Source organism: Balaenoptera musculus, chromosome 12, assembly GCF_009873245.2.
Source record: "Balaenoptera musculus isolate JJ_BM4_2016_0621 chromosome 12, mBalMus1.pri.v3, whole genome shotgun sequence".
In the NCBI taxonomy this organism is placed as follows: domain Eukaryota; kingdom Metazoa; phylum Chordata; class Mammalia; order Artiodactyla; family Balaenopteridae; genus Balaenoptera; species Balaenoptera musculus.
The window spans coordinates 6,482,209-6,497,278 of NC_045796.1; the positions used below are offsets into that span (position 1 = coordinate 6,482,209).

General features: G+C 38.5%; 1 protein-coding gene across 3 annotated transcripts in view; it reads left to right on the top strand.

The window, feature by feature from the left end:
* Positions 1-15,070, top strand: part of PRKN (parkin RBR E3 ubiquitin protein ligase) — a 1,292,350-nt gene that overhangs the window by 399,139 nt on the left and 878,141 nt on the right. For all 3 annotated transcript variants that reach the window (XM_036871110.1, XM_036871111.1, XM_036871112.1), the window contains exon 4: positions 4,925-5,165. In XM_036871110.1, coding sequence (XP_036727005.1) covers positions 4,925-5,165 — 241 coding nt within the window. The remainder of the gene's footprint in view (positions 1-4,924; positions 5,166-15,070) is intronic.

Genomic DNA, 15,070 nt, shown 5'->3' on the forward strand with positions numbered 1-15,070 from the left:
CCACATAGTGGAGCTCGGGAGAGTCAGAGAAGGTTATCGGGAGTCCTTGGCCTGGGTTCCCATCCTGGTTTCATACTTAAGAGCTGGATTATGTTAAGCCTGTTATGAATTTCTCTGTGGCTCACCTTTAACTTCTGTGAAGTAGAATAGAAATGAACAACAGAGACAAGTAATGTTTAAAGAGCTTAATTTGTTCCAGGCACAGTTCTCCTGGCTTTACATACAACTCACTTCTGGATTGTAAGAGCAGCTCCCTCAGATCACTATGGGGATATTAAACAACTTACTACATCTGAAGACCTTGTAACACAATCTGGAGAATAGTACAAAGCTTAAGCATATTATGTATTTATTTTACTTTTATTATTAATGGAATTGTTATCGGCATAGCACGGGAAAGCATTTTGTTAATATGTGACATTATTAACTATTTTTGAAACTCATTATTAATCATTTTAGAGATTATCTGTGTAACCCTTCTTTAAGTGCTTGGACAACATTCCAATAACTTTTCAATCCTTGTTAATTTTTCTTGTTAGAGTAACATTACTTATTTTTACAATGTTTAAAAAGGTTAAGAATATCTTGAAAAGCATTATCAGGTTTTTCAAGTTTTGCTTATTTTCAGTGTTCTAATTATATTACCAGGCTGTCAGATATTTGAATTCTAACTACATGTCCTCAGAAGGACTCCTTTTTGGAAAAAGAAAACTACATCAATTTCTTGTATATCGTGGAATAATGGCCAGTTGGATGAGAGGTGGTCATTGGTTGGCTGACAACTCCTGTAGATGTTTTCTTAATCCTGGGGTATCTCCAAGTCTGAAGTCCTGGAGAGAGAGCCCATAGTACTGAGCTCTCAGTCCCTGGTGGGACAACATCTCTGCTTGACGGCACAAGACCAAGCCCAGCTGGGTGAATACCCACTTGTTTTGTCCACACCAAATGACTTATGTCACTGCCTTACTTGTTGAATTAATGACTTGTTATAAGGAAAACACAAGTGTACTAAGTGTTTCCTCTTTGCCAAGCAATATTCTGGTTATTGAGGAAACAAAGATAAATAAGGCATTGTTTTTGCCGTGAAGAGGCTTAAAACAATGTTGGAAAACTCTGCTGTCTTCCCGTGAAAATCTCTACCTCCCAAAGCTGAGGGATCATTCATATACCAAGAGAACTAAATATTATTTTGGGCTTTGGAGTGGCTAGACAACTAAACTTTATCTAATTTATTGCCCATGGGTCATGTTATTAATGTGGCTTTGAACTGAACTAGCATGGTGGTGCACTTGCACCATCTGGCAAAGCGACTGCTTCCGAAATCAACAACGTTTTCTACAAGTGAGTCAAAGAATTAAGCAGTTAATGGTCTCTGAACCATGGATGGAGTCTCAGGGAAATATGTTCTATAAATATCAATATAACTACTGAAATCTGTTTGGGGTCTTCCTACTCCCCTTTGCAGCTCTACTCTGAGCATTAGGAAAATCTGGATTTGAAAGGAAAATCTCAGTTTTTTAATTTTTTCCATATTTGTCCAATTTTAGCAGCCCCTGAGAATTTGCTCAGGTTCTTCATGTGTTTCCTGGCATCTGAGCATATAGGATATTTTTTGTATCAACTTTTAGTTCACAGAAAGGCTGGAAAGTTACCAGAATAACTGTCACATCTGTAGATTCTGCTTATTCCACCTTCTTTATACATTTTCCAAATAAGATTGTGTGAGTGGAGCAGCCAAAAAGGATTCTGAGGTTTTATTCTGAGGTTTTATCTTTATACAAGATAAGGACCCACCCTCTTTAGTTTTCAAAACTTGTAAATGATGATAGTGATACTGACAATTATGTACTGAGTTGTGACTGGATTGGGTCTGCACTCTGTATATTTCCTTACATCTCAGAGCAATCATTAAAGTTGGTAATATTATTGCTGATGACATATGTAGAAACTGAAGCTTATGCAGGGAAAGTAATTTGCCAAAAATCACGCAACTAATAAATTACATCTATTTGACTTTAAATTCCATGTTCTTTCTCTGCAGTCTTCTCGCTCCCTGAAGAACACTTTAGGTATTGTGTCTATGCGTCTATAGCTACTTATATTTGTTCATTCATTCATTCTTATTTCCTCTCAGTCATTTACCTTTTCAATTCATAGACGAATTTTCTACATCTGCTAGGTTCAAAGTGCTGTGTGAGGCTTTCTGGTAAATAAAAGTAGAAGTGTAACCCAGTCGCTGCTCTCAAGGAATTCTAAATTAAGTTGGAGGATCAGACACACACACACACACACACACACACACACACACACAATGTCCAAGCTCTGATCACTGCAATAGAAGAGCATAGCAGGCAAAGATTACTGGGATTCAGATGAGAGAGAAAGACATTATTTTTATCTGGGAGGATCACATGAAGCATGTAAGTTATGACTGTGGAGAGAGGAATTTTACCTGACTGATTTTTTGAACCTTTTGAAAAGAACACAATATGGATGAAAATCTCAGGATATGTTAGGATGCTAATTCTCAATTGTTTCTCCTTGTTGCAAAGCACATGTCCTCACATGCCCACTTTTGAGTGTACTCAGATCTTGATGTTGGTTTGTTTGATATGACTTAGGCTAAAGGCTATGTACAGTTCCTAGAGAGCTGGCCGAGCACTGAGGTGATGATAAATGGTGGTAGAACGTCTATTAGTCCAATTGGAATGGAAAATAGTGTATTGTCAGCGATTACTGCTTAATGAACAACCACAAGATCTCAGTGCCATACATTAATAACCGTCTCTTTCCCATGTATCTTCAGGTCAGCTGGGGGTCTGCAGCCCGAGCCTGCATTTATCTGGAAGACTCTGCTCAAGCTATAGGTGGGGTTGCACTTGGTCCTCTCCATGACTTGGGCTCAGGTCTGTGCCATGTGTGCAGTTCTGGGGCCCAGGCTGAAGAGGTGGAAACTTCCAGGGATTCTTTTTTGATAGCCAGGGCAGTGGTGCAAATATACTCTAAAGCCGTGGTTCAATCACATCTGAAATGTCCTATTAGCCAAAGCTGATCACATGGCTTAGCCCAAAATCAAGGGCAGGATGAAGGGAGATGAGAGTGAATATTTTTTGAAGAATAATATAATCTACATATATAATGGAGAGGAAAAGAAGATAAAAATCATAAGATAGTTGGTCTAGAAAGAAGAGTCTAAACACACTTGAAGAAGATAGTAAGATGTTAGACTATATTTAACCAGTAATAGTGAGACACTTTAGAAAGACTATGTAGAACACACCAGAGATTCTTCTACAAAGGTTTGTGGGGAAAGACAGGAGGTAAGGAAGTAATCACAAAGCTCTTGTAATGATGAAGGCCTAAAATGGGGAGGTGACAATTGGGATGTAAAGGAGCTGAAGAAGTGAAGGGAATTTCTGAGTCAGAATTAGTTACTCTTGACACCTTGCTGGATGTAACAGTAGGGAGGAAGGTTCCAAGGTGGTGAAGCCCTCCTTAGAAAACATAGGAGAATAATTGGAGTTTTAGGTGGGAGGGGAAGCCTTGACACTTGGATAACATGGGTGATGGTCGTGCCTTGACAGAAATAGGGAATTCAGGTAGGGGCGGACTGAGGGGACAGAGATTGACACAGAGTGACCACTGCTGAGTAGGAGCAGTCCTGTGGAGAGCAGAAGCTGCGGGGACAGGCGGCAGGAAGAGAAAGTGTGTTGATGTGACCGAGACCCGAGACACGGGACCAGAAGAGATCAGAGTGGGATTTGGGACCGGAGGGCATGCTGGTGACCTTCCTGAGGGGGCGAGGCTGACACCAAGCAGTGGTGTGTGGGCAAGGAGTGCCGATGAGTGTCAGGCACCATTCTTAAAAGTTTGATAGTGATAACACAGCACTTGGGGGGTTATGACTGTTCCCAGTGTTGTTGTGTTCTGCGTGGGTGTTACTTAAACTTCCTAAGATGAGGGAGAATGGCAGTGGGGGGTGTTGTAGAGAGAGGAGGGTCCTCGCTCTGTGGGAGGAGGGACAGACAGATGAACGACTGTTTCTACCCAGTAGATATTCTGACACAGAGATTCAACTTAAGTTAGTATAGTTTCTGTCCAAATAAATTACCTGATGTCTAACTTTCTTTTCTTTTTTTTATGCTTTTATTTTATTTTAATTTTTATTGGAGTATAGTTGCTTTACAATATTGTGTTAGTTTCTACTAATTCTACTAAATTTTAAAGTCTCCTGTTCGTACACATTAATATATAGATACAAAGCATTTTTGTAGACGTCCACTGATTTTAATTGTGAGATTGGATAAAACAGTGAATGATCCGAGATGGCACTGGTACCCTGTCCTCTTGCTTCACTGACCTGGTGGCGTGATTGCTAGTGATGTCTGGGTATACGTGGAGCCTACTGTAAACAAGTGTTTTGTAAATTCTAGAGAAAATTGCCCTGTAGTTGGTACTAACCAACTCTCTGTGCTTTTTAAAGCAGAAATGAGTGCTAGTATTTAAATTTGAAAATTATAAGGACATATTTCCAGGAAGTCAGTTTTAAAAGCATACTACTTTTCAGTATGGTTATGTATGCAGTGTGATACATGTTTCTTTCCCGCTAAATTTCATGTCCCTCTGAATATTACTTCAGTTTTCATCTGTTGTCGTGTTCCATTTATCCCCACATTTCAGTTTCTGGCCCCAGTTCAACATTAACACACACGTGTGTAGGTGTTGGCCCCTGCTGCAGGGTGAGTGTGCCTATCCTGATCAATCAATCACACGTGTCACTTTTCTTTAAGTTCCATGACTGCATGCAGACATTGGACATAAACCAATGTCTTTTACACACTCTAGAACTGATGACAAATTCAGCTCCTCCTGGTGTTTTAATGTCTGCCCTTTCTTGTTGTGTTTTTGTTTCACTCTCCCACAGAGCTGTGACCTGGATCAGCAGAGCATCGTTCACATTGTGCTGAGACCCCAGAGAAAAGTCCCAGAAAGGAGCACAGCTGGAGGGGACAGCCCACAGAGCACCGCGGGGGGCTCTGAGAGGGAGCCTGAGAGCCTAACTCGTGTGGACCTCAGCAGCTCCATCCTCCCAGCCGACTCAGTGGGTCTGGCTATTATTCTGAAGGATGACAACGAGAATGGTGGCCCACCAGCTGAAAGGCCAGGTAATTGACTGGCTATGGCTAGTAAAGCATTTTGTGTGGTAAAATCTCCACAAAGAATGGCCTCACTCTGTGTGTATTTAGTTCATGACAAGTTCTAAATCACCAGAAGGAGACACGACTAGAAGGAGAGTACGTGGATGTAAAATTTGAGGTGACACATTTAATAAGTACAACGAAACAGAGCTATCATATTAAGAATGAACATAAGGGACGGGGAAGGTGTCAGGACCATGGTGATAGTATCTTGGGTTTACTTTTGGAGGAACTAGGGGTGGTGGGGACATGTGGTACATTGTGCTAGGCTCAAAATATATGATTAAGGTACCTGTATGTCCCTCTCAACTTTTGCCTTTGTTTTCTTCTATTTCTTATTTTCTTAAAATACATTTGGGTTGATTATGTTTCTGATGATATAGAGAAATTTTAAAAAAGGAGAAAGAGAACTTCAGAGGTAATTTTAGTCATTCGCATGTTCTAAGAACAAATTACAACATCAATAATATCCTTTGTGTGAAAGAATTCTTCCTTCTTTATGCTACAGCCCATTTCGAGAGTTTGTTTTGGCATGAATGACAATGGCTTTATTATTTTGACAATATTAGTATGTTTCCCTTAGTCTTTTATTCTCCAGTCTAAATAGTCAAAGGTACAACAGGATTATTATTGACTGTGTGTGACAGAAAACACAAAATAATAACAATGACTTGGCAAGGTAGAAGTTTATTTCTCTCCCACGTGCAATAGGTGAAGACGTAAGCAGCCCTGGACTGGTATGGCTTTCACAGTGTCAGAGACTTCTGGAACCAGCAAGATGGAGGCCTCTTGCTAAAATTACTAAATAAAATTTAATTAATATTTTTAAAACCATAGATGAGATTGAAAAAAAAAAGAAAAAGGAAATTTTCCAGGGGTAAGTGAAGAAGTAGAAACAACACAGCTGTCTTTAAATAAAGGAATGAATAAACCAAGAATTTAAGTGCATGGTGCTCTGGTGGCCCTGAGGTGGTTGTGGAAGGAATGAAGGCTTCATGTCCTTTACATGCACTGGGCACCTAGGGGACTGAAAAACTAACTGAGAAATGGGGAAAATGAGATAAACCTAAACCTCTCAATACCTATGTTGTCCACAAGGAGGAATTAATAGAAATATCAGACCCAAGCTTTGGCACACCTGATGTTTCAAGCAGAATGTACGTAAAAGCATTCCAGAGAACGCTCGGGGGTCATGGCCTCCAGAGATGAACAAGCCCTACTGAAGGGGTCCTCATGATACCCATTATAAATCAAACAAAAGGATATTCTACCCTGAGTGGAGGAGAGCATACACCATAAACTAGGAAATTGGTTTCCCCCAAAACATGAGACGATAAAATGAAAATTTGAAACGGAATACAAAACAAAAATGTTTTATGTTAATTAGGACATAAAATTAAAAATTGAAATCAAAACACAAAACAGACATAATAGAAAAAGATAGCTATTGAATAGAGCATAAATTTAACTATTAGAATGAAAAGAAATCCTCAACAGATTGGTTAAAAGAGCAATTTGTCAATGCCAAAGAGACAATTAATGAATTGGAAGATATGTATGAGGGAATCGCCCATAATGTGACACAGGTTAAAATGTAAAAAAGTGGTTTTAGAGACTAAGAGTTTGGAATTAGATGGCCTAACTTATATCTGATAGGAAATCTTTAGAGCAGGGGTCCCCAACCCGTGGGCCGCGGACCCGTACCGGTCATAGCCTGTTAGGAGCCCGGGCCGCACGGCAGGAGGTGAGCGGTGGGCAAGCGAGCGCAGCTTCATCTGCCTCTCCCCGTCGCTCCCCATCGCCCGCATTACTGCCTGAACCACCCCCCACTCCCTGTCCGTGGAAAAATTGTCTTCCACGAAACCGGTCCCTGGTGCCAAAAAGGGTGGGGACTGTTGGTTTAGAGCAAAATTAAATCCTTATGTGCATTATCTGAACATTAATAATAATATAAGCAGAATAATTATCATTTATAGGTATTCACATATTTTAATGTTTCCTAATGTTTGTGATTCTACTATCTTGTCACTGGTATTTATCTGAAGATTTAAAAAGTAGAATCTTATTATTTTATTTTATTATAAAATTGCCTTCAGTCTTCTTGAGAGTTTTATTTTATGATTAATAAGTTTGGAATTATTGGCACCTTCCATTGTTTCTCTTGCTAGATCATAATACTTCTACTGAAGAAAATATTCTCTTTCTACAGTGATTGAGATACCGGTACACTCTCAGAAAATTCTGCTAAATGTCTAATGTTCTACTTAGATTTTAAGTGAAATACGTAATTGTTTCAACCCAAACAATAGATTAAAGAAACTCTCATAAATTTACATAGTACAGTAGCACTGTTGCAAGAGCTTGCAGGCTACTGTATGCTTGGTTATTGGACTGTTTAACCTTAACTTTCCACACAGACCTCATAATCACCCTGTTTCTCATTTATCCACTGACCAGTGGTGGCCTGTTAGCTGCATGTATTTTGCTGGCTGGGGACTGGCCTTGGCAACACTTGCTGGCATGCCAGGTGGCCAGCATCCTATTGTGCTTCTCCTTCCATCACCACAGATCAGGAGTGAGCTCTCCTGTTACCTTTCCTGTGCTGAAGCGGTGGTGTAAGTTATGTTGCATCTGGAAAGAATCAGGCAAAAAAATATGGGTTATTCCAGGTCAACTTTAGGACTTTATTCTGCATTGAACTGAAACTGAACTGCAAGGAGTCATCCCTTAATCTTCTGAAGTGGAAAGAATCATCTCCTTTTCAGAACTTTCATACCTCTTATTATTTTCTATTTTGTACTCTAGTTCCTTCTGTATATACTTTATCTCTTTGAGGACAGGATGTTTGTTCAATTTACTGTAGTTTCCCACAAAATCTCTAAGAAAAAATGGTGATCAATGTTTCCTAAATTATGTAAAACTGTAAATGTAATAAGCCATTCATCAGAATTTTCTGTGTATTGAACTTTTAGAACTAATGATTTGTTCAGCAGTATACAGAGAAAAATGAAACTTCACCTCTTAAAATATCTTGTTAATTTTACTGCTTGAATGAATGGAATACCTTGAATGGGATTATTTGAAATGACTGTGGGCAAACAACGTGCTTATACAATTATATTTTTAATAAAAATGACAGTTTAGAGTTCCTAGAGCAGTGACTCACAAACTCTAGTGGGAATGTTTGTTCAATGCTTATTCCAGGGCCAGAAAGTCTGATTCCATTAGCTGAGGACAGAGATTCAGAAATCCTGGTGCTGAGCACACTCCAAGAAATGCTGCCCTATAGCAAATGCTTTCCCACCTTTCAACTGTGAGTCCTACCTAGAGTCTTCAACCAGGTGGGAGGAAGGTTGGGAAAGACAGGTGGACAATCCAAGTCAATCCATAGTAACAAGAGCAGGCTCATAATTACCAGTTTTATATACGAAGCATCTACAGTGCATTTCATTTGGGGAAAAAAAAGAAAAAAGGTCCCTGGTTGAAAAATGTTTGAAAACTTCTGCCTTTAAGAAAGAAATTTAAGAGAAATAAACCCAATTTTCTGCATGTTTCCAGGGTGTTTGAATTAGACAAGGAAGAATTTAGGTGCTCGCCAAACGTGAGAGGGCTCTAAAAGATGGAGAGCTGGGCTGTAGCTACAAAAGTAGATGCAACAAATAAGAACTGCAACTTGAGAGCATGTCTTTCAGGTATTTATAGGTGCAAAAGATAATTGGTCAATGTAAGAGGCATTGTCATGATCTACATTAATAGTCAGTTTATACTATTTGTATTTAGAAGCTAGGACATGTTAGATTATGATTTTTAAGAGGAAGTCAAAGAACTGAAATGAGTCATTTAAGAATTCCTTAAAGCAGTGGTTCTCAAGGTTCAGTACTCATTGGTGTCACCTGAGGGCTGGGTCCAGCTCAGTCTTCCTGGAGTGGTGACTGAGAATCTGCATTTCTAACAAGTTCCCAGGTCTTGCTGAAAGTATGGTTCCAGGAGCCATGCTTTGAGTAATACTGTCCTACACAGTAGGAATTTGTATTGTTTTAAAATATTATTATTGTATATTATTTTATAAACATTTGAATAAGAACATCGAGTACGCTATTCCTGGACTCCAAGGAACCCATGCATGAACTAAGTTCACATATTATGTTTGTGTTTCCTTAAAGAAACACCATTCATTCCCTCCTGATAATCAGATGAAAGAAGCTGTTGGATCTAGGAAAAAATAGGAATATTCTCCAATATTTGTCATGCAGTTAGCTAACTACTTAAACAAATAATTAGAGAATCCCTACTCTGTGCCAGGCACAATTCTAGGTGCTGGGATGTAGCAGGAAATAATAACAACAAAATTACCAACCCAATTGGATCTCATTCTAGTTGGGAAGAAGATAATAAACAAGCAAACAAACAAAAAGCCAAATAGCTAGTAAGTATATGTTATCTGGTGAAAAAATTAGCATAGTAAAGGGAATACAGAGTGTTGGAAAGGGTGCTCTTTTGTATAAGGTGGTCAGAGGCCTCTCTCATGAAGTGACAATTGAGGAGAGCATTTCAGGGAGCATCGATTCAGGAATCTCAGGTAGAGGGGACAGCGAGTGTATGGACCCAAGGCAGGACCATGATTGGAAAGCAAGGAGGACAGTGTGGCTGGGGCAGAGGAAGTGAAACAGTAGGAGACAGGAAGTCAGAAAGGAAGACAGTAATACATGATCACAGTTGAAAGTGAAGACAGTCTAATCAGAAAGTTTTACTCCTGTCAGCTAATGTTGAAGCTGAAATTCTGAGGATGACATGCTGCAGGGCTGAAAGGAATGGTAATTAGTATTCCTCTCCTTCTTCCTCTCCCTCTCCTTCAACAGAATCCACACCAACCTCCTCATAATCCTTCTCCCGGGCAGCCATGTCCTCACAGGCCTCAGAAAACTGTCGGCTGTGTAGGGTCTTGTAGGCCCTAGATTTTACCCTGGTGAGAAGGGAGCCACTGGAGGAGTTTTGAGAGACGGAGTGACATGATGTGACTTAGGGAATGTTCACCTTGGCTGCTTGTAAATAAACTTCAGGATGCCAAGGTAGAAGCAACAGGATCAGTGTTTCAAATCATCAAAATACCGTAATACCCATGGCATCAGGAACTGGTGGTAATGATAGTCAACATCTATGAATGCTTATCCTGAACCTGGCACTGTCCTAAGCCCTGCTTCCATGAAATGTCTTGTTTAATTCTTCAGAAACCCCATCAGGTAGAATATATTAATATCCTCCTAATAGATGGAAAGTAGTATCAGATCATTTGAGGAACGAATCCAAAGAAAGACTCTATTAAGGACTGTCTTACTCCAAACCTTGTGTTCAACATATCCACTAGTCTGTATTCATTTAAATATACATATCAGAAGGAATGAATGAGTTTTTGCTTTTCTTCTAGATATTTTGGTTATAAAGGTTGAAGAATCATGTTAATTGTTAATTTTAGCCAAGTAGTCAAATTTTAAAACTCAACTTTTATATCACAAGGTGTACTATTTTTTCATAATTTTTGGGTCTTTAAAAAGAAAACTTTCATTAATTTTATCCAGTTCTTTCTAAGTCTCATTGCCCCAGTTTACTAACAAAGCATTTCATTAGTTTTGTTTTGTTTTGTTTTTATTTGTTTATTTGTTTATTTATTTATGGCTGTGTTGGGTCTTCGTTTCTGTGCGAGGGCTTTCTCTAGTTGCGGCAAGCGGGGGCCACTCTTCATCGCGGTGCGCGGGCCTCTCACTATCACGGCCTCTCTTGTTGCGGAGCACAGGCTCCAGACGCGCAGGCTCAGTAATTGTGGCTCACGGGCCCAGCTGCTCCGCGGCACGTGGGATCTTCCCAGACCAGGGCTCGAACCCGTGTTCCCTGCATTGGCAGGCAGATTCTCAACCACTGCGCCACCAGAGAAGCCCGCATTTCATTAGTTTTGAAGAACATTTTCCTTTACAATAATTATACATCTTTTTACTAAATGAAAGAGACTACTTTTGATGAAGCATTACATGCTGGAATGAATTTTTGTTTGTTTGTTTTGGCTGCCCCACGCCACATGTGGGATCTTAGTTCCTGACCAGGGATCGAATCCGTGTCCCCTGCAGTGGAAGCTTGGAGTTTAACCACTGGACCACCAGGGAAGTCCCTGGAATGAATTATTGAAATAGAACTTGAAAACGTAAAATAGAAAAAATTAAAAATAGACAAATGTTTAAAAAAATTAAGAATAAATTACCTCTGCCACTCCTTGTCAACATTATACTGAAAGTCCTAGCTAATGCAATAAGTCAATAAAAGGAAACAAAAGGTATACAGATTGGGAGGAATCATAAAACTGACTTTGTTCATAGACGATGTGATTGTCAATGCAGAAAATCTAAAGGATTTGACAAAAAAAAGCTTTTGGATCTAATAAGTGATTATATCAAGATTGCAGGATACAAGGTTAATATAAAAGAGTCAGTTGCTATCCTGTATACCAACAATGAAAAAATGTAATTAGAAATTAAAAACACAGTACCATTTACATTAGCACCCCCTAAAATGAAATACTTAGATATAAACCTAACAAAATATGTACAGGATCTGTATGAGGAAAATCACACAACTTTGCTGAAAGAAATCAACGAACTAAGTAAGTGGAGTGACCTTCCATGTTCATGGATAAGAAGACTCAATATTGTCAAGACATCAGCTTCCCAGCTTGACATACACAATTACAGTCAAAATCTTAGCAAGTTATTCTGTGGATATCAGCAAACTTATTCTGAAGTTTAAATGGAGAGGCAAAAGACCCAGTATAGCCAACACAGTATTGAAGGAGAAGAAAAAAGTCAGAAGCTTGATGGTCTCTGAAGTTAGGAGTTCCTATAAAACTACAACAATTAAGAGAGTGTAGTAGTGGTGAAAGAATACACAAATAGTTCTACAGAACAGAGAGCCCAGAAATATACCCACATAAACATGGTCAGCTGATCTTTGACAAGGGGAAAAGGCAATATGATGGAGAACAAATAGTCTTTTCAACAAATGTGCTCGAAGAACTGGACATCCACATGCAAAAAAAAAAAAAAAAAAAATACACAAAGATTTTACACCTGTCACACAAAAAAAATGACTCAAAATGGATCAGAAACCTGAATGTAAGACATGAAACTAAAACACCTGGAAGATAACATAGGAGAAAATTTAGATGATCTTGAATGTGGTAATGACTTTTTTGATACAACACCAAAGGCATGATCCATGAAATAAATAAATGATAAGCTGGACTTCATTAAACTTAAAATTGTCTGCTCTGTGAAAGACAATGGCAAGAGAATGAAAAGACGAGCCACAGATGGGGAGAAAATATTTGCAAAAAAGACATATTTAATAAAGGACTGTTATTCAAGATATACAAAATCTCTTAAAACTCAACAATAATAAAATAAACAACCTGTAAAAAATTGGCAAAAGACCTGAGTAGACACCTCACCAAAGAAGATATACAGATGACAAATAACCATATGAAAAGATGCTCAATATCATGTCATTAGGGAATTGCAAATTAAAAAAACAATGAGATACCATTACACACCTATTAGAATGACTAAAATCCAAAACACTGACAGCACCAAACACTGGCTGGAATATGGAGCAACACCAACTCTCATTCCTGCTGGTGGGGATGTAAAATGGTACAACCACTTGGGAAGATGGTTTGACAGTTTCTCACTAAACTAAACACACCACACAATCCAGTGATTGTGCTCCTTGGTGTCTACTCCAATGAGTTGAAAACATATGTCCACACAATAATCTGCACACAGATGTTTATAGCAGCTTTATTCATAATTGCCAAAATTTGGTAGCAATCAAGATGTTCTTAAATAGGTAAATAGATAAACTGTGATATATCCAGACAATATTACTTAGTGCTAAAAAGAAATAAGCTATCAAGCCATGAAAAGACATGGAGGAAACTTAAATGCATATTACTAAGTGAAATCAAGTTGAGAAGCCTAATACTGTATGATTCCAACTATATGACATTCTGGAAAAGAGAAAACTATGGAGACAGTAAAAACATCAGAACTTGCCAGGGGTGTGTGTGGGGAGGGATGAATAGTCAGAGTACAGAGGATTTTTAGGGCAGAGTAACTATTCTGTATGATAAAATGGTAGATACCATGTCATTATAAAACCCATAGAATATAAAATACTAAGAGTGAACCCTAAAGCAAATGGTGGACTTTGAGTCATAATGATGTGTCAATGTAGGTTAATTAGTTGTAACAAGTGCACTACTCCGGTGAGGGATGTTGATAGTGGGGCAAGCTGGCATGTGTTGGGGAAGGGCGTATATGGAAACTCTCTGTACTTTTTGATCAGTTTTGCTGTGAACCTAAAATTGCTCTAAGAGATAAAGTCTATTAAAAATAAATTAAATTGCTTTTAAGACTTGAGCCCTGGATACATACTGTAGATACATCATGATTACTAGAGAGTATGTTCTTATCAGCAATTTTTTTGCCAGTGGTTGAATGTATTACAAGACGAAAGTTATTCTGGGATTATGAATGAGTTAGCACCTGCCAAATACAAATCAGTAATGGAAGCCTCCTAATGGAATAAAGTGATGAACTTCAGACTTAATTCTCATTTTATCCAAAAATCAAATCTCAAGTACTTGAAAATGTGTATTATATATACTAATGACTTTAAGCCAGAGGGTGTGAATTTCTTGGTGCATTGGACAGCTTTAAACCTTCCCTGAAACAACAAAATTTTGGCAGTCATATTAGAGCAACTTGAAGTTGCTATCACATCAAATTATTAAAAATACATTATGATTCTGCAAGTACTTGATTTTTTCTCCACAAAGAAAATTTTACTATTATATACTCTTTCAATATTATAAGTGAAAACACAGAAAATGATGTTTCAGTGTAGTGGGAGTTTTGCCAACCTGACATATTTTTGGGTGGGTTTTTGAGGTAAGAAAAATAGTCCTATATTCCTTTCCAAGAAGTATGAACACCATTGCAAAAGCAGAATGAGTTGCTCTTTCCTCTTTATTGTACTTTATATATACAGTTGGCCCTCCGTATCCCCAGGTTCCACATCCATGGATTCAACCAACTGGAGATGAAAAATATTTAGAAATAAAAAATTCCAGAAAGTTCCAAAAAGCAAAACTTGAATATGCCAATCACCTGGCAACTATTTACATAACATTTACATTGTATTTACAACTATTTACATAGCATTTGCATTGTATTAGTTATTATAAGTAATTTGGATATGATTTAAAGTACACAGAGGATAAGTGTAGGTTATATGCAAATACTACACTGTTTTATATAAGGGACTTGAGCATCCACGGGTTTTGGTGTCTGAAGGGGTTCCTGGAACAAATGCCTCATGGATACCGAGGGATGACTTAGTTCAGTGTAATTAATTACTTGTCACATTTTTGCTTTCCACTTTGAAGGTACGCTTGTCAGATTCAAGTAAGTCTCATACACTTTGTACCTTCATTGCCTGGAATATGGATGGTACTGGATATACTGTCATACTGCCAAAAAGTTTTATTCAACATATAAGGTGACTCTTACAGCTCTTCAATTCTTGCTCATCGCATATGGCAGGGGAAAATGGTGAATAACTGCATGTGGGTAGCATGGTGTGATGTGCCATGGGGTATCCAGAGTGCAAGTAACAGTTCTAAGCCTGAGGAAATCAAAACGCGTTAAGGGGGAGGTTAGAGATCATCAAGCACTCCACACACAACAGTGTAGGTGTCAACCAAATAGTTCCCTCATTTGCTGTTTTCAGCCATCTTCTGAGTACTTCTTTTATTATTACCATCATCA